The sequence below is a fragment of the Chenopodium album genome, chromosome 4 (genome assembly GCF_948465745.1).
Source record: "Chenopodium album chromosome 4, dcCheAlbu1.1, whole genome shotgun sequence".
Lineage (NCBI taxonomy): Eukaryota > Viridiplantae > Streptophyta > Magnoliopsida > Caryophyllales > Amaranthaceae > Chenopodium > Chenopodium album.
In genome coordinates this window covers 3,080,558-3,100,799 of record NC_137837.1, presented here as the reverse complement: position 1 = coordinate 3,100,799, position 20,242 = coordinate 3,080,558, and the positions used below count along the sequence as shown (strand labels likewise).

The following is a 20,242-nucleotide window of genomic DNA, read 5'->3' as shown; positions in this document are numbered from 1 at the left end:
GAATATCATTGGAACCTCAAATGAACTCGAAAGAACTGCAAAATACTTGATGAAAGAATTTGAGATGAAAGACCTTGGACAAACTAAATTTTGCCTTGGATTGCAAATTGAGCACTTAAATAATGGTATTTTCGTCCATCAGTCTAACTACACCGAAAGAGTGTTAAAACGTTTTTTCATGGACAAAGCGACCCCAACAAACACCCCGATGATTGTTCGGTCTTTGACTATGAAATATGATCCATTTAGACCTCGAGAGGAAAACGAGGATGTCCTTGGTCCTGAAGTACCATATCTAAGTGCAATTGGGGCTCTAATGTATCTAGCTAACAATACTAGACCAGACATAGCTTTTTCTGTGAATTTGTTAGCCAGGTTTAGCAACACACCAACGAAGAGACACTGGAAAGGAGTAAGACACTTACTACGATATCTACGAGGAACAAAAGATCTTGGTTTGTTTTATCAATCAAGGCAAGATGCCACCCTCATCGGATATGCAGATGCTGGATATCTATCAGACCCACAAAACGCCAAGTCACAAACTGGATATCTGTTCACCTATGGTGGAACTGCAATTTCTTGGAAATCAACAAAGCAAACCTTAACTGCGACATCATCAAATCATGCTGAGTTGATTGCCCTTTATGAAGCAGGACGTGAGTGTGTATGGCTAAGGTCAATGATCGGCAATATCCAAGAAGAATGTGGGATGAAAGAAGTAACTGAAAGTCCAACCATCATTTACGAAGATAATACTGCATGTATCGCACAAGTAACTGAAGGATATATTAAAGGTGATAGGACTAAACATATATCCCCAAAACTGTTCTTTACACACGATTTGCAGAAGGAAGGGAAGATAAATGTCCAACAGATCCAATCATCTGATAATCTTGCAGACTTGTTTACAAAGTCCCTACCTTCGAAGAGTGTTGAGCGGTTGGTCCACAAGATTGGGATGCGTTGTCTTCATAAACTATGTTAAAATCAGGGGGAGCATTATATGCACTGCACTCTTTTTCCCTTCGATCAGGTTTTTATCCCAATGGGTTTTTCCTGACAAGGTTTTTAATGAGGCAGTACACTAAAGCATATAGTAATATATTGTTGTACTCTTTTCCCTTAGCTATGGCTTTTATCCTAAAGGGTTTTACCTAGCAAGGTTTTAACGAGGCAACATATACCCTATTCTGTATGGACATTCAAGGGGGAGTGTTAAGAGTTAATTAATTTAGTCAAGGTGTGAATGTCCACACTCCAATTTCTTCATTACATTTAATGTAGTAGCCAACCCTAATTGCCACCCTCTAAGGTTATAGCCCACAATGTAATAGTGGTTTTTACTACTATAAATAGCCATGTAATTTCACTTGTATGATACACAAAAAATATTACCAAGAGTAATACATAAAAGTAGTAATACTTCTCTTTTTACCTTCTTCTCTTAATCCTCTAATTTCTATATATTTCATAACAATTACAAAATTTACAGAGTACTACGTAATTTTTTTCCAGCAATAACTAAAGCAAAAGGGCTCAATTTTATGTTCTCCAATCTCCACAAAACACAGTACCATGTCGAGGTTTCCAGAAAAACCATAAACTCAAAGAAAAACACTGCAAATTAATCAACAATCAAAGAAATCGCACTTCAAATTAATCGAGAAATACCCACTTCAACCCATCTCCTGTTCATCTTCTTCGAGTTGAATAACAATGTCGTCGGTTGATGATTCGAGCTTACAGCACCCCCAACAATTTCTCATTGGTTAGTGCTTTCTTTTCCCTTTCATATTCGCTATCTTATTTTTTAATTAATGTATGCTTTTAATTTGATTTCTTGATTTGATACCCTTTAATCTGTCAGAAATAAAAATAAAAATTGATTCTTGATTCTATTTATGCTATGGTGTGTGATAATTGAATACCTAGTATTTTTTTACTGCCCCTTGAGTTCAATTCAATATTCAATGAATTTATTGCTGTTATGTCAATGTTATTGCGTTTTTTTTTATGAATTTGTGAATTGGGTTTTGTACTTCGATTATATAGAACCCTAAAGATGAATTATTTAGGTCAAAATCAGCATGTTATGTTGGAGATATTTTTATGTGTACTATTTTAGGATGTTTGGAAAGCCTTGTGATTATCAATGGTGTGGGAATAGTGGTATAGTGAAATCATGTCATGTCATATCGTTCATTATGAGGGGTTGGGGTGATGTGACAATCATTTCTAGATGGAGGGAGTAGAATGATGTGTGTGAAAATGATTAAGAGTATTAGGGCTTTGCTTCTAGGGTTTACGATTGCTACGAGTTTTAATGTAATCGGGTTTTGTTTGAAACATTTGTGTTTCGTCGAGGAAGGTCTTACTTTCTTTTCTTATGTATGGGGTTTTTATATTGTCTTTGTTTGTTATCAGGGACTGAGGGTACAACAACTCAGCATTTACCAGAAAATGCTCTAGTGGGATGGTATTTAATTGATCCAAACCAGCAGCAGATTGGCCCATACACATTGTCAGAATTGCAGCGTGAGTTTTACCTTATCAACTGTGTAATTATTTGTGATTGAGTACTTAGTTTATGGTTTTGTTCTGCTGGAGCTTGTAGCTCAGGGTACTTATTACTTCATTACTGTGAATCTGTGAATGAAATGTGATTGTCGCTTATAAAGATTTGCTTAGCGTGACATCAAATGACATGTGGGTTACACTCCTTGTTTACATTGTGTGTTTCCAAAATTGCTGTGGTTATAAGATGAAATATTGGTGCCTGTTTATGTAAGTGATAAGCCAGTAGTTATATAGTCTTTGAAGTTTGAACTGTTTATGTAGCGCTACCAGCAAATCTAGATGAACTCAATTTAGGGCATTTCTCCTAAATGGAAATTTTAGCTAAGAATAATGGAATTTTGGAGAAGTATGATTGAGGAAATGACTTGGGAATCAAGAAAGTCTAAGCAAGAAAATGAAGGGAGTAGTATCTATATCCATTTAGCTTAATCTCACTTTTCATCTCTTTCTACATAAGGAAAATTAAGAAAATTATACTAGCTAACAAACTTGTAAGTTATAAACTAGTTGAGAGGCATGTGTAAGTAAATTACTTGAACTTAAGAAAATGAGAAAGGAATGTTCCTCATGCCTAATCTGCTTACCACCACCCAATTTTTGTTCTCAAACTCTGGATTTATTTATCTGAATTATAGGTATGCATGATTCAGGTGAATAACCATGCCATCATAACTTATCAATCATATTCATGTTTTCTTTTGAAAATTTTAGGCTTGGTTATTTTGGTATCAATTACCTGCACCATAGAGTAGCATTGTATTTGCATTAGGTGGGTAGTATTCAGAGGTTTACTGTTTTTTAGGTAGAGAGGGGGAGGGGGAGTTGTCATTGGTTTTCCACGGTGAAATCTGGTTTAAATTCACCTCTTACATATTTAATCACAGATTTTCCTTCGATCATCCGTTAGTGTCACTTGGAGGCATATCCTGTCCTCAAATATATCATTTTCTTTATTCTTCTTTTGGTTGTGTTTTTTGGTCATCTGTGTTGGTCAGCATTTGCCTTTTGGAATTTATTAGTTCCTCTTGTGTCTCTTTCAATTACAGTTATACCAGTTACCAATAGCACGGTTACGTGATCTGTATCATGTTGAATCAACTACTTAGCTTGTTTACTTCGCCTGAGCAGAGCATTTTCTAAATGGATACCTGACAGAGAGCACCTTTGTATGGGCTCAAGGAAGATCTGACTGGCAGCCACTTTCATCGATTCCTGAGTTGATGACTGGAGTACAATGTCAGGCAACTGATTTTTCAGCAGGTCAGTATTTTTATTCTCATTGTTATCCAGGAAAGACGGGTCTTATACATAGTGATTTCCTTGCAGTACCTGCCATCAGAGATGATGAGTTCGAGAAATGGCAACAGGAAGTAAAAGAAGCAGAGGCTCAAGCTAAAGCTGAGATGCTGAATAATGGTTCAGCTTCTGTTGATTTAGGTGGACTTGATCAGGAGAGACCCTCAACTCCACCTGATGGGGAGGAAGAATTTACTGATGATGACGGAACTACTTACAAGTGGGATCGTAGTCTTAGAGCATGGGTACCACAGGAGAATCAAGGAAATGAGGAAGAGGGATATAGATTGGAGGAGATGACATTTGTTGAACAAGAGGAGGTTTTCCCGATACTAACTGTGGATGATACACTTAAAAATATAGATGATAATACCATTGTTGGGATTGTTGAAGAAAAGGAGACAAAACCTGCTAAGAGGAAAGAGCCAGATACAAAGACTGAGAAAAAGGTTAATGCATATGGTTTTAGTTGTTGCTACTATTCTTTCACATAAATAGCTAGCTACCAATGTTCATATATTATAATCTAGCATCACTTATAGTTTACATAGAACCCATGTTATATTAAATGGTAGGTGTGTGTGTGTGTGTGTGTGTGCGCGCGCGCGTGTGCGGTGGTGCTGGGGTGGGGGTGAGGGGGGGGGGGGGGGTTGTAGGGATTGAAGATGTTATAATTGCTAACCTTTTGTGCAGATAAAGGGCAATTATGCTACCGATACTTGCTTAGTGTTTCTTCTGTACAGTACCTCTTTGATGTCTTTAATTTTGTTACTTGAATTAATTTGTCAATATTTTCTTATAATACTCTTTAACAGGAAGCAAATAAACCACCAGACAGCTGGTTTGAGTTGAAGCAGAACACACATGTTTATGTGACTGGATTGCCGGATGATGTCACAATCGAGGAAGTGAGTCCTTACCCATTAATTAGATTTTTTTTTTAAAAAAAAAACCTTAAAGCTTACATAGAGTGATAAATAATGTGTGCTTGTATTAGCTTCTGGATAAGTTTTATTTGACATATCTGTTAATTTTGTGCAGATAGTAGAGGTTTTCTCCAAGTGTGGCATAATAAAGGAGGTAAAAATACGATTTCTATAGTTCTATGCATAAAGTTAAATCTACTCTATGACATATGGCACATGTACAAGTTGGCTTGAATGCTCAAGATCGTGTTTATATATCTTAATTGCTAATTTTGAAATCATCATTGTGTAAATTGCTAATAAGGAAGTTTAATTTGTTTTAGTGTATGTAGGCTAGGAAATTGGTGTAGTGCGGTTCTCTTATGTTTGGGCTCTTATGGGCTTTGTTTTTTTTCCCACGGGTAAATTGTGTTCTCTCTATGTTGTCTTTTTGCCTTTTGCTTTTCCAACAATTCTTAGCAAAAGTATTTTTCTTCCTTCTCTCTCCGGTAATTGGGATAATGCTATGCACTTGATTAAAGTGTCTTGTTTACTTTTTTTATTCATGATCTAGTCACTTTTGGGATCAACTGTCTAATGTTTATAGCCTCTATATCATTTGGGTAGTACGTCACGCATCCAACCTACTTGACCCACATTGGGCAGGACTGCAGGAGCCTTTTTACAGGAATTGGGCTAATGTTGATGTTGTAGGCAAAACTCTTTATATGACTAGATTACAAATTTGATGAAGCTGTATAGAGCAGTGTACAAAATTTTCAGGCACTTCAGCCTTTCCATAAGTATCTGTTCCTCTTTGTTTTAAGATTTAGAAGAACTCCGTTGAGGCATTAAGTGGTTTGGGCATGTCATCTCCTGACACCAGGGACAGTATCATTGAAGGGCTTCCTTTTCAGCCTTATCATGTATGCAAGCACTAGATGCTGCTGATCGAACTTTAATCTTAGCCATCTTCCTCCTTTTTGATCCTGTAAAGAATCCAAACTCTTGTGTTTGTCGTACTGCTTAGGCAAGCCAAAGTTCATCCGAATCCTCACTTGCTTGAGTATTTGCTTGAATAAATGCGCAGGAAATTATTATCCAATGGCTGAAGGGGTACAAAGCCTAGAATAATATTTCTTTGTAGTTTGTACGACTAGCAAGCTTCACTCTTGTATTTAGAGATTGATCCCAGGTTATTTCCATTAATTCTTCATACTGTAACTGGCTGCTTGCTTTACATATTGAGATGTTTGGATGCTTCTCAGCTTTTGAGACAGTTAAAAAATAGGCCATAACTGGCTGTTAGCTGTTTTTTTTACCTCCGATATCACGTGCTTAAATGACGGTGAACTGAATAGTAATAAAAGCTGAAAGCAGACTCATCTTGCTTCATGAATGTAGCCTCCTGTTTGGAATATTAGATGTTGACAACTTAAATATTTTGATTCTGTCATGGGTTTTTAATATTTGCATACCATTATATTATTGCTGTGTTAGCTTTTAACTTGGAATCCCATTGACACCATTTATCCCCAGGATCCTGAGAGTAAAAAGCCCCGTGTGAAATTGTATTTTGACAAGGAGACTGGAAAAAAGAAGGGGGATGCACTTGTTACATATCTTAAGGTATTTTTTTTAAACATTTGTTAGATACTAAAATTAATGTGCAGTAAAACTTTTTTAGTAATTCATGATTTTAATTATGTTCACGTTTTGCTAAATTTTACTAGGAGCCATCAGTAGCTTTGGCAACACAAATATTAGATGGGACACCTTTCCGGCCTGAAGGGAAGATACCAATGTCTGTAACCCCAGCTAAGTTCGAGCAGAAAGGTATATGTGGGAATTAGTACTCAGTTTTCAGATGCAAAGTTTTCTTTTTGGTCACCCCTCCCCCCCTTTCCTTAATATGCAATGCCCTTAAAGCAATATCTGGTCTTGAGTTGCAAACTATGATTGCTTGAGGCCCACATGTTTTTGATGTGTTTTATATTATGATTTCAGGGGAGAAGTTTATTCCCAAACAAACAGATAAAAAGAAGAAACAGAAACTAAAGAAGGTTGAAGAGAAGATGCTTGGTTGGGGTATTATTCTTGTCCTTTCTCATCCTTTTTTGAGCTTTACTATCAATATGGCAGGAAGCATCTTGAACTTAATGGCTGCTAAAAAGCCGACTAATAGAGTAGTAGATGTTTAATTGCTGATATATAGGGCTATATTATGCTCTTGTTTTGGCATCTCTTTTCAGTGTTGGGTTGTTTCCTGGTATTACACCATTGCGCTCTAAATCTGCTGAATTTGATGTGCTCATGGAGTCATGTCCAATTATCCATAATACTAAGTGCTTCTTGTACTTGATATTCTTTGTCATTATGTTTTTCTAATTGCTGCTGCTTTTGGTGAACACTACTGCTCTTGCTGTTCCATTTGTGACTCTCTGTATTATCATTTTAATTTGATGAGGAAATACAACAAATAATTCCTTATTGTTAATTTTGCCTTTAGGTTTCTTGTGTGCTTAAAAGCTATGCCTTTCATGTGTGTTTAAAAGCATTGTTTTGGTGCTTTACTTGTGCATTAATCTTGGAATATTATTGGAAGATGGGATGAGGCCCTGAAACCAAAAAAAAGGTTGAAGTTGAATTCTAAAGCACGATCAGTTTCTTTTCCCTCTTAAAACCTACCATGTGGTTGATGCGGATGTTTCATTTTGGACATGTCATTGCATTTTTCATGGCTACCTTCTCACTTCAACTTACCATCTTTATTCTCTGCATTTATTAGGGGGTCGTGATGATTCAAAGCTTATGATCCCGGCTACAGTTGTCTTGAGCAACATGTTTACAACTGCGGAAATGAGAGTAAGTCTAAGTTACTCTATGGTTCATATTTCTGTATCTCATCTCCGTTATCCTTAAACCACATGTTTTAAAGTAGTTGGTGTGAATAATAGTACTGGTCTATGTAATAGACTAACATTAACAAGGGTAGTTTGGGAATTTTAGTACTTTTAGGTTAGTAGCCCTTATTCCTAACTAAGCCTTAGTATAAATAAGGGATAGTGTATGCATTAGCGATGATGTGAATTGTGAGGAAAAATGTTGAGAGTAGTAACCTCAAGTTACTAGGAGAGTGATAATCTAAAGTTATCAAGAGAGTGATAGCCTTAAGCTATTAATCTATCCTTTTGTATCCAAATTCTGCCATTATTAATCTAAATTATCAAGCTTTTATATCTTAATTAGTCCTTAAATTAGAAAATCCTAAGTCAGTCCATAACAGTCTACTGGACTAGTCAAGCCTTTGTGGGCCAAAATGATTGTCACAAGCATTTTCCTTAATGCTCCTCTCCTGACATAAACCAAAGATAAGGTCCCTTTGGAGGAAGGGAGAGAGAAGTAAATGTTTGCACGAGTGGATATCTTTTTTAGGGAAGACTCTGTTAAATCATTCATGCTCAGAACTTTAATTTGTTGATGATATTGCTGCTACTTGTACAGGAAGAATTAAGTTTACGTGATGAATTGGAGGTAGATGTCCGTGAGGAATGTGGAAAGCTTGGTCCAGTGGAATCTGTCAAGGTACGTTGCTTTATTAACTCATATAGAATTGAGAAAACGAGCTTGTTTGCTTTATAAAAAGTTTGAATGTAATTGCTCTCAATGTAGTCATCTTATGAATCTCAATTTACTTGTTTTATGGGTTTAGCTTGAGATTCTTATCATTTGAATTTTTGCGAATTGCATGCATAAACAATGGATCTTAGAGCTTCACCTTGGGGGGGGGGGGGGGAGGAGATAATTTTACAGTTCCATTTTAGCTCTAACTTTATAACACATGATAATGAGGAATTATGAGGGCAATAAAGTCTACCAACAACTCTGTATATGGTTCTTGATTTCCCTGGTTCTTGCATTTTGTTAATCATTTAATCGCTTTCCTGTTTTAAATATAAGTTCCTTGAGAATTGTCCGACAGCTTTCTATTTACCCCATGAAACAAAGAAGGTGTGATGTTGTCTTTTTGATGCTTTATTGAATGAATGTAGTGCTTTTGTCTATTAGTCGTAAATTTATCTCTATTTAATTTCCCACATCATGCATGTTGTCTGTAGAACTCATGCTCTTATTATGGATTTTGTGCACAAGCACATGATAATGGTGGCCATCTCCACATTATCCTTTCATGCTTCAATTTTGGTTTGTTTGATTTCTGATTTCCTTTGATTTGTCAGGTCTGTGAGAACAACCCACATGGAGTTGTGTTAGTCAGGTACAAGGACAGAAATGATGCTAAAAAGTGTATAGAGTTGATGGATGGAAGATGGTAAGTACAGACATTTCTTGTTTTTGAATGAAATAACGTATAGAATATTTAAATGCTTTCGAAGCAAATCTCGTGTCTTGCTAATTGTAGTTAAATGGTACCCCCAAAATTCTTTCATGTGGACACAATCCTCAATTGTGTGTTTTTAACCCAAAAAGTATGATCTCTATAATCATCATCTGGTAATATGATCAAGAATAAGAGCAGATTATTCTAGGAAAATGTTTTGGATGTTTTGCCTCATAAGACAACCTGGACTTCTGAAGAATTGAGATAACTATTTAGGCAATGCTTGCATTAGCCATCTTTCTGATATAACCGTCTTCACTGAGCCTCTATATTGCCAGATGGTCCATTGAGAGTAGTCACTGTCTGCACTGAGCCTTTAACTTGTATCTTTATAAATAACTTAAATTGATTCTGCTGCTTTTGTAAGCAAATTTTCCTCTACATGTTTTTTCAGAACTTGTTTCCTGGCATAATTTATTTCTCATAATTCTTTCCATTTCTGTTGAAGGTTTGGTGGGAGGCAGATACATGCTGTTGAAGATGATGGTTCTGTTAATCATTCTTTGCTCCGGGACTATGATGATGAGGGACAACGACTTGAGAAGTTCGCTGCAGAACTTGAAGCTGAATGAAACCATTATGTCCAACTTTTTTTAACAGGGATGCTAAAAATCTAGAGTGTTATTTGAGATGCCAGTTCCCGTTTCTTATTCCAGTTAATGTAATTAATTTGTTATGAATATATAGATTATAGTGACTGGAACGGATTTGAAGTGCTATGGAAATAGGTCAGAGTTGCGATGTACATACTTGAGGAAGCTGATAATTTTGTACGTTTGGCTAGCTTAAATATTCTTGACACTTCGTATATGATATGCATCCTATCGCAATCATATTAACATCTTGATGAGACTTTTTTTGTAGCAAGTAGTTGGTGTTTGTCTAGCTGAAAGGCACCGTGCTAAGTCCTTGTTGCTAGTCTTTGACACGGCATGCTACTGTTCAGCCCCCTCTTAGCATAAAGTTGTATACATATGCGCTGTAGAATCGGTTATCGACTGTCTTTATGCCATTGTTTCAGCCGCAATATGATACAGTGCCATAAAGAGTCCATAACTGATTTTATGAGTGTAATTTCTCTCTTCCCCATCACTTATTTCAAGCAAGGGCAAATAAATGTTATTCATATCCTGTCTTGCTACAATATATGGGATTACAGCCTTACAAGTTAATAAAAGAGAAGATTTATTTATGGGAATTGTACGCTAAAATGCAACTATGTTAGTGTCGCTTAATCATATACTTTGTATTGTTGCAAGTTTCACAAATATAATAGAGCTCTATTTTCCTTGTATCCGAAGATGTGATCTATTTTCCTTAATCATGCTTTAAGTTTAGTAGATCATATCAAATCCGATCCGATCCATCATATGAAGTATATTAAAGATAAAAACAAAAGAAAGTCCCTTCTTTCCAACATCTTAAATCCTAAAACAAAAGCAAAGATTATAAATACCAGTCTGATACTGTAAAATAAAGAGTCTGCACCAAGTAGGACACTCAATTGCTGAAAAATACATAATGTGCAAAGAACAAAAGAACTAAGCTTTATTTTTGTTTAGGCTGTGCATGAGAATTATGAAACAATATATCCAGCCTACAAAAAGGTAAAATTACATGCGCAAAACCTTGCCGCAGAGGGAAAAAAAAAAAACACCCATCTATAGGGGCCTCATTTGTTCGTCTATGCCATACTGCGAGCCTCAACGAGCTGACACGCATACTGTTTATTAGGGGATATTGAACAACAATCAATCATTTAAACATATCATAAATATCTAATGAAATAGTGAATCCGCCTAAGCATGCTGATATCTGCATAATTTCTTCGGATAAATACATTTCAAACTTGCAAAAAGCTTGCATACTTGGCTCCCAAGAAAAGCCTTTGGATGCAGAGTAAAGCATTCTTGGTAACCTCAGCGTTTTCATGATTCATTAACTTCATCACCCGCTCCTTAGCCTTGAGATCATTGACAATAAATCTCCCGGATGGGTGATGTTGAATAAACTGTGAGAGATCAAAGCAAGCCACAGCAAGGGATCTTGGGTCATTGGAGGAGTCCAAAATAGTGATGAGAACTCTCAAGATCTGCATCCATGAAGCAATGCAAAAACCAAGATGTCAATAGCTAAGTTGAGTATTAGTCGATCAATGAGGTACATTATTGAACGAAGTTGAAAAGAGGTTTCAAATATAGATATAGTGTGCAATATCGATCAGACTAACAGCAGGAAAAGAGAAATTCACCTGGAAATCATTTTCCTCAAAGTTCTTGATATTCTCCCGCCAGAAGAAAGCGTCTTTGTGAACTGGGGACCAGTCAAGATGGCCAAGAAGTACTTCCTGTTTATACTTATCAAATGAACTCAATAATTTGACATTGTCCTTCAGGCCTTCATCTAGTTGATTCAAAGCCTCCACAAGGTCCTGAAAGTAAATTAAGGATAAAGAACAGCAAATCATGAGTATTCGTGAAAAGGAAAGTCATGAATCTAAAAGAAAAATTGCAAAACTGTAATGTTCCTAATGAATAAGGCAAGTATCACAGTAAATTCCGTAGAGATAGATGCATAAGAGGGTGCACACTTTGAGTATTTCTTGTCAGCCATTGTAAAAATATGCTAAAATATTCACCTCATCACCCCAAGCTTGAGCTTTCAAGTTTTGGACAATCTGAGGCAACCCAAGGTCCACCATCTGAGGGCCAAATGTCCCTTTTGGAAGCAGATTCTTGAAAGTCATGACAATAACCCTAACAACCTGCCAGAAATACAAACATACATCTCACATAATTGATATTTAATAGTACAATGCATACATATATAAACCAATACATTACAAAAGCAGAGATATAAGATGTGTTCGCTATTTGCAAGACTGACTTTACAAAATCACGAGATTAACCAATTAAGCCAACAAGATAGCATGTCCTTGGTAAATCCTCCATTAAAAAAAACTTAAAAGCGCTAAATATTACCTTCTCCTTTGTAGAACTCTTGACAACCTCTGTCATCCGGGGCAGGCATCTGGAAGTAGCCAAGTACTCAATTGCAGGTTCATAGAACGACAATAGCCAGATACAGAGACAGGTTTCATAAAGGAGCTGTTGATGTAAAAGGAAAAACCATCCACATAAGAATGTGAAGAAATATATAAATGTGCACTCATAAGTTGCCATAAGCAAAAATGAATGGAGGAGATTTGATGCACTGACAGGAAGGATATACTTAGTTCTTACAGAAATAATGAAAGCATTACCTGCATGGATTGTTGAGTGGACTGTGAGGATGTTAAGGGTGTAGATGGATTGGCTACCGGATTAATAAATGGAATAAGTAGCTTTACTCCATCTGCTTGAACAAATGACGATCTGACCAAAGGTTCTTTCAATAAAGTAGCAAGGCAGTTCACAGCAGTAGGGATACCACGAACAGGATGAGAAGGATTCCTTAGCTGCAAAAATATTGATAAGCCAAGTTGCTATTCACTAAGACAAATCTTGAGCATCGATCTCACTAGATTTTGAATACTATATAGGACTAAGCTGACTAAAGTAGATACATTTAGCATTGTTTAAAATTTAAAAAAAATGACAAACACGCTACAAACAGATTGAGACTACATCAACAATTTTGTCCAGATGCATGAAGTCATATTAAAGCAAACAGATATGCAAGAAGATAATTATTTTTATTAAAATGATCGAACCTGTGTGCAAAGCCACTCCACCAATCCTTTTAAGACATCATCTATGGTGGTCAATTTGCTTTTGGAATCCGAGGCCTCACCATTCATAGCTCCACTGTACTGAGTTTTAGGTCTAGCACTAGAATGATCAGGCAAAATTACTTACTGGTACAACAAGAAAGTCATGTAGCCACAAACCAATTATTACCAAACAGATTATATTTCAGTACCTAACAATCAATGCAAGTATCTTGCAACTCTTTTCTTGTATGAACCATTTTCCTTTCCATAGCAATCTGGAAGAATTCATACAAGAATGTTAAAGCAGAAATCTGACAAAGAAAAGGAGACTTTGGAATGAAAATTGCAAAGTATAAACCAATAATAGAATGTGCAGAGTGGCAATAGTCTCACTACAATTGCAAAGGTAAGGCTAAGCACCTCTATAATAGTGGCTTGACATTTAACCCTTGGTTCACTCTCAACCTAGGTGCCTTCACTGGAAGCATTCAGATAACAGTATGGTAATAGAAACTAGCTTCATTATAATTGCTACTCTTTCATTCATAAACAATAAAATCTAGTATGAATCTATCACAAGCAAGGTATGGCAAAGGTCCAAATGTAAGCAAACTCAGCTTTAAGACAACCCAACCAGTTCAGAGTCTGATTTCAGATGCTACCCTTTCTACTCTTCTCGTAACTTTAAAAGCCAACAAAAATATCATTCTCGGAATATGGGGTTTCCTAGCTCCAAGGCAGTCAAGAGAGTCGCAAATGTTAACAAGCTAAAAGGTGAGCACAATTTTTATACGAGAAATTTAATTGAACCTTTTAAACGGCACTATCACCTCAAGAATTCCATGAACTCTACCAATTGATCACCACATAAAACAATTCCCTCATAGTAGCAGCCCTTAAATCTTAGTAGTAGCAGCATAGAAGAAAAATCCATGAATTTATGACGGTTCCATAGATTCAGTTAAGAACTGAATATTTAACAAGACGTAATTAAGAAAAGTAGAAGGTGGAGCTATGATTGAACAACGAAAGTTGTTACAATCAACAAGCTTTTGATAGGGTTTGTTCCCTCCAAAATGCAAAAACAAAAACAAAAACAAAGCTTTTCATCGAGTTTGTTCCCTCCAAAATGCAAAAGTTGAATGACTGTCTCAGTTTACAGTCCAATATTTATACACAAATTAGATTCCCTCTCTCCCCTGTAAACAACTATCCATCTTCCTTCACAAGCTTCTCATACATAAAGTATAACCTTATAATGTGCTACCATTGTAACAAACCCCCCGCCCGCCCCGGGAGTAGGCCAATTTCCGTCCAACATGCTCCAAACATTTTCAATTGTCTTTTGTCATAACCCACAGCCTGTTCATCACTAAAATATAGCCACTTCAAGCACATAGGTCACATTCATTATCACATGGCCACAACATGAACCACTCACATTCAACCATGCACTCCTGGTTTCAATATGAGATCTCTTAAGTCCCTAGTCATACACTGCCCTCACCAGGACTCAAACCAACCATTACACATTTATATCTACTGGTCGAACCGGGAATTCCAAATCTACTTAGTTAAAATTCAACCATAATTAGATGATGCTGTATCATTAACAGAAAACTGATATTTAATCTTCTCAACAAAACCATCAATAAAGATTACTAGCTCAATGAGGATGCAATTCTACATTAAGTGACAACCAACAAGGATCAAACTCCTATTTGTTTGTACAGGGTGAGGAAAGAAATGGACCAGCAATTTTTTTTTCATATACTTGCCTTAAAAATGGTTCATAGATATCCTCACTTGCAAGTGATTTATCATGAAACAGCCGAGCTCTTTTTGGGTTTGCTGCAGAAGGGGGGAAAACAGAAAATTAGTCTATAGTAAGTTATACAAACGCAGATGGCTTAAAGTCTCAAGCATTTACCAGCGAGCATTTCATCAATTAAAGAAAGTACATATTCCACTGTCTCTTCTTTGTGAATATCGCGCAGAATGCTCACAAAAACCCGAACATAAGATGGACCATCCTGTTAAAAGTACAGCCAGAAATTAGAATTATATATACCCATTAGCTGAAGACATCACAATGCAAAACCATGTTCTTGTCCAAAAGCCATATTACTGGTTTCAGTATCAGAAAGATTAATTTTGATGGTAATTTACTGGGCATGTCCCTTCTCTACTGAAACACAATTATTCAATAGAAAAACAGGGTAGGTCATGACAGATAACACCAAAATAAAATTTCTTGAAAAGCCAACAATTTCTAAGAAGCAAAATAAAACATTACATCATCCAGCAAAGAAGCTCTCTGGTTCTCTGGTTTTTTATCATAACGCCTTAGAAGTTGGAGGGCTGTCCCAGTAATCAACTTCGTTGTCATGTATGTCTCCCATGGAATATCCCTTTTGAGAACCTTTGAAAAAGACAAGGAAAAATATACGAAAACATAATTATTTCACACTTCACACCAACATAATAGATCACATATAATGAATTACAAATCAAGCACAAATATACATGGTGCCAGGAAACCAAAGGATTTAAAGTTCTCGTGTTCATCTTTAAAGAACATCCATGTACAGCTTAACACAAGATCAACAAGTAGTACAATTAATAAACCAAAACTACCTCAGGCTTTCTTTTTTGGCAATAGATAGTATGCAATCAAATGGCTTGACTCAATGTGGTTAATCTAACCATAATCTTTAAGGGCATCATTAATACAAAATGAAAAACACAATGCAATTCCTTACAAGCATCAATAATAGCCCGAGCATCAAAAGGTAGAAAATTTTCCATCAACAACATATTTCTGTTGCCACAACACTAATATGGTAGTCAGCATTGCTAGACAGCTTTAAAGTATTCACTAGTCGAATCGAATATGGTAGTCAGCATTGCTAGACAGCTTTGAAGTGTTCACTAGTCGAATCGAATGCTCTCGGACCACAGACCCCCCCCCCCCCCCCCCCCCCCCCACAACACACACACACAGACCAAATATCATATCTATTAAGAACCATTGTACAAGCAATGCTAGAGTTTCCAACCGCTCAAAGCAATTTCTAGAGTACAACTTAAGGCGTTCATCTATTGCATTTTACCCGGATTTTGCCCGAAAACTGTAATGTGGATTGACTGAGACAAAAATTAGCCCCATCAAAACAATGACAAACTGCTAATTCATTGGTAACTTCCTAATTTTACCAAAGCAAGAAATTGACACCATTTACTAAGAATTCCCGGAAATTGCAGCAACATTATCACTAACAATCAAATTCGATTCAGATCAAGTAACCCAACAAAAATTGAAAATCCCATCATAAAAATTGAATCTTAGACGTTAATTAATTAAAAAATCAAATATTGTGAAGATAACCCATACAAATTGAAATCAATAAACTAAAAATTAAGATCAAAACAATAACCAATCAAACCAATTAGTACCAAAATCAAGAAAAAGATGAACCAAAGTCAACAAATCAATGATTCAGGAAAATTTGAAAGAGGGTATTTCAAAAATTTTAAGAAAAATAAACCTGGTCAGTGGTGAGTTCGGCATGATCGATCGTCATTGATTGGGTGCTGAATTTCCAACTTCAAATACTAAAAATACAAATTAGAAAAAAGGGTTAATCTCAATTTAACAGAGCATGAAGAAGATGAGATGATTGAGGGAAGAAAGAGAAAGATAGATTGAGAGTAGATCGCTCACCAGGGGAAGATGGAAGAGAAGAGAGAGAAAGGGATATGGAGGAAGGATACCAGAGTGTCGTCGTGCTTTCGTGGCGATACTTGTATGATTAAATCTTTGTTTTTTTCTTGTGAATTGCTAAACACCGCCAACAATTACTAACTACTGCTCGTGTAATTTCCAACTATGCCCTTATCCCCTTTTTCCTATGGCTAATAACAAATTCTAGTACGGACTACAGAGTAGCTTTTAAAAAAGTGTAGTCACGTAACATCTTGTTAGTCGAGTAGACGTGTAGCACATAGATAGAAACGCGATGTTTATAACGATATTCAAAATGATTTTTTTTTTTTATATTTATTTTCACGCTTTAATTTGTTAGTTGTAATTTTACACTCACACACATTTGAAATTATCTTTCTCTCCCTCTCATTTGTTATTCTGAAATCAAATATGTAGTATATAGAGTTAAATAATCATTTTACCCCTACAAATGTTTCATGAAGCATGGGGGCATAAGCAAACATTAAGATTTCCTGTCCCAAGTATCGATGAATAATTTGATCCATAATTGGGTCCATCTTGGCTACCATTTGTTTTTCAATCTTTGGCCTAAATACATTATCAGATTCTCTACAACCTAATCTTAACTTGCATGGTTTGAACTTTGAACCTAAATCTCTTTAGTTGTAGTGACTTTGTATTTGTACACGACGATGATATCACATGTGATCATAATCAAAACTCGCTTGAGTTAATCTGATATTGGGCCAACATGAACATGGCCAATTTATTAGACTATTTCATGAATCATGGTAAGCTAATGATCACATACTCGAATAAAACTCATACATAAAGCAAATTAGAATCAAATATTTCGAGGTTGAATACAAACAAAACCTAACTTTTTATAAACATCTCAATTTAACATCTCCTTATCGTAATTAACTTACAATCACATTGAAATAGAGATTTAGAGGAAAAATTGTGAAAAGTAACGCGACAGTAATATTTACTCACAAGGAGTGTAAAATGCCTCACTTGAGCTATCTCTTACTCGGATTAGAGGCCTTAAATTCCTTAATGCCCTTACACTTACACTGCCGAAGGAAACGGCAAGTTGCGACATTGAATTACACAGCCAACGCTGGACTACTCCCAAAAATCCTACTCTGATGGTTCAACCTCGTTGCATAGTACAAGCTCACAGAAATTGAGCGAAAGAGGAGAGAGAAAATATGTGGAGCTCCATAGTATCAAGATCTTCGTTCACCAGAAGTTTTGGGCGAAAATTGAGTTCTTCTACCCAAACCCCACCATCTCAGGTATTCCATAAACCCTTGATTTCATCACATTTTACGGTTATCGAGAATTCCGGCAAGTTTTCATATCAGAGTCAGAGGTTTTTATCTCATTCTTCTTCTATAAGTGAAATTGGAACTTAGAATCATGATTCTACTTCTTTTGAGGAAGTTGAATTGGAAAATGGTGGGGTTTTGTGATGATACCCATGATAGTTCTTCTCGAGAACTTGAATTGAACCCTAATTTTGATGAAAATAATGATGCCCATATGAGTGGTATTGGGTTAAATGATCAGGCATTAGTAGGGGTTTGTGAGGAAATTACTGGGGTTGATCTTACAATTGGAAAATGTATTGTCTTTGCTTCTAAATACTGTAGATGGGTCTTTAGAGTCTAGCCTTGAAATCTTGATAGTATGCATTTGAAGTTGAATGAGGAGTTTGTGGTGGGAGTGCTCGAAAAATTGCTAATTCTTGGGGACCATCTGATTAGGTTTTACAAATGGGTTTCGAGTCGAAATGAATTTAAAGGTAATACATTGTTGTTAAGTAGACTTGTCTGTGGCTCCGTGCTATTTGAAATGATTCTGAACCCAAGAGGAAAGATGTTTATGCTTTGTGGGATTTGGTGAAGGAAATGGTGAAAGAGAGTGCGTGGTGCCGTGGTGGTGTTAATGCTGAAATGCTAAATCAATTGATATCAGCGTTTTCAAAATTGGGTAAGGGAAAGGCTGCATATGAGGCATTTGGGGAGTTTGAGGAATTTGGCTGCGTACTGAATGTAGACAGTTAGTATCTTATGATTGAGGCGCTTTGCAAGAGGTCATTCTATGACTGGGCTACATTAGTTGTTCAGAAAATGCTCGATGCTGGAATGCTTCCAGAGAGTAAGATGGTTGGTGAGATCATATCATTCTTATGAAAAGGATACAAGTCCAAGGAGGTCCATGTTGTATATCTTGCTGCAAAGAAGGATAAAAAGTATCCTTCTCTGAAGGCAGTTAATTTTTTGATAAGTTGTCTGTTGAAGGTGGATGAAACTGTGAACTTAGCACAGGAGATGCTGGTTGATTTTTCTGATGAAGTTTGTAAACATGCTATCAATCCGTTCTCATGGGTCATCTGCGGTTTGTGTAGGAAAAATGACATTGAGGGTGCTAAGAAGTTGTTTGCTGAGATGATGGAAAAAGGTCCACCTCCTGGGAATGCGATCTTAAATATTATCATTAACTCTCTTTCCAAAGCTGGAGATATGGAAGATGCCAAGAGGTTACTGAAACTTATGGAGACTAGGGGACTGAAACCTGATGTCTATACTATAGTGTCATAATTAGTGGTTACGCAAAGGGTGGTATGAATCGTATGATGGAAGAAGCTCGCGAAGTCTTATCAATGGCCAAAAGAAAACATTGCAAGCTCTGCCCAGCTACTTTCCTTTCGCTCATTCGAGAATATTGCAACCTTGGAGAATTTGACAGGGCTATGAAGCTCTGAGTGAGATGAAGGACTCTGGGGTTGAGCCGTTAAGCCTAATGTAGATGAGTACAATAAGTTAATCCAATCACTTTGTTTGAAGGCTTTAGATTGGAAATCAGCAGAGAAGCTTCTGGAAGAAATGAAAGAGAAAGGTTTGTATCTACCTGGTATTATGCGAGGTCTTATAAGTGCAGTTAAAGAGTTGGAGCAAGAGGCAGTTGGATCTAAAGATGATCATGCCAAACCAAAGATTGTTAGTGGACCATAATCAATGTTGTAACATGAAGTGGCTGAAGCTGCTTTGTTCCTTTTCTTGTGGTAATATTTCTTTTTGTTTTATTCTTTTCATTCCCATTTGGTTATCAAATTTTGGAGCTCTTAGGTATTAATCTGGATGGGCATCGATTCCAAAACTGTTAATCAATTAGTACATCTTCTTTCATTTGGCTGGCTGTGCCATTTTGTTTGTGATAGTTGGAACTATTAGGAAGTTAGTGCTTATATAATTATGCACAAAACTGTTATGAAAACATTAATAGAAACTTTGCTCTTTTTTTTTTCCAGGTAGCAAAATAATCACGTCTTTTACTCTATGTATGATTTCCTTATCAATGGAAGCTAAGGTTGTGGCTTTTAATTGTTTCTCTTTTGTCTAAGGGTGCATGGGTGGATATATCTTTGAGGATTTTTCGCCAGCCTTTGTTTGAGGATTGGACAGTAGTAGTAGAGGTATTTAATTTAAACTCTGTAATCATCCCATTTCTTTTGCTTTGAAGTACATTATTTTTGATCAAGCAGGTTATTGCCTTGCTAGTATCATGGCTGCCTTCCACACAGACACTCCAGGTTTTATTGCTCCAATTTTTGT

The 20,242-nt window shown here is 36.3% G+C and overlaps 2 protein-coding genes and 1 pseudogene across 6 annotated transcripts; 2 read left to right on the top strand and 1 right to left on the bottom strand.

Annotated features, from left to right (window-relative positions):
* The first annotated feature begins 1,524 nt into the window (after window positions 1-1,524).
* LOC145628547 (uncharacterized) lies at window positions 1,525-10,013 on the top strand. 3 transcript variants are annotated; one of them, XM_081680875.1, is made up of 13 exons: window positions 1,525-1,771; window positions 2,428-2,538; window positions 3,709-3,816; window positions 3,907-4,325; window positions 4,692-4,784; window positions 4,918-4,956; window positions 6,321-6,410; window positions 6,515-6,617; window positions 6,789-6,869; window positions 7,570-7,646; window positions 8,286-8,366; window positions 9,020-9,111; window positions 9,629-10,013. In XM_081680875.1, exons 1-13 carry the CDS (start codon window positions 1,720-1,722, stop codon window positions 9,750-9,752), a joined length of 1,470 nt encoding a protein of 489 aa, XP_081537001.1. In that variant the 5' UTR covers window positions 1,525-1,719; the 3' UTR covers window positions 9,753-10,013. The 3 variants fall into 3 exon arrangements, with proteins under 3 accessions (XP_081537001.1, XP_081537000.1, XP_081536999.1); XM_081680874.1 differs by having other exon boundaries at window positions 3,709-3,840; XM_081680873.1 differs by having other exon boundaries at window positions 3,709-4,325.
* Window positions 10,014-10,704: 691 nt separating this feature from the next.
* On the bottom strand, window positions 10,705-16,700 carry LOC145626332 (V-type proton ATPase subunit H-like). 2 transcript variants are annotated; one of them, XM_081678759.1, is made up of 12 exons: window positions 16,617-16,700; window positions 16,441-16,507; window positions 15,189-15,314; window positions 14,823-14,925; window positions 14,671-14,743; window positions 13,102-13,167; window positions 12,893-13,010; window positions 12,443-12,637; window positions 12,162-12,287; window positions 11,819-11,944; window positions 11,432-11,611; window positions 10,705-11,272 (listed from the first exon to the last, which is right to left on the bottom strand). In XM_081678759.1, the coding sequence occupies exons 2-12, from the start codon at window positions 16,474-16,476 to the stop codon at window positions 11,024-11,026; spliced, it is 1,398 nt and encodes a 465-aa protein (XP_081534885.1). In that variant the 5' UTR covers window positions 16,477-16,507; window positions 16,617-16,700; the 3' UTR covers window positions 10,705-11,023. The 2 variants fall into 2 exon arrangements, with proteins under 2 accessions (XP_081534885.1, XP_081534886.1); XM_081678760.1 differs by having other exon boundaries at window positions 12,893-13,004.
* A 989-nt stretch (window positions 16,701-17,689) lies between these two features.
* LOC145626331 (small ribosomal subunit protein mS80 (rPPR6)-like) lies at window positions 17,690-20,190 on the top strand (annotated as a pseudogene). The gene is made up of 2 exons (XR_014110989.1): window positions 17,690-19,692; window positions 19,939-20,190. The product of XR_014110989.1 is annotated as a small ribosomal subunit protein mS80 (rPPR6)-like (transcript).
* Window positions 20,191-20,242: the final 52 nt, after the last annotated feature.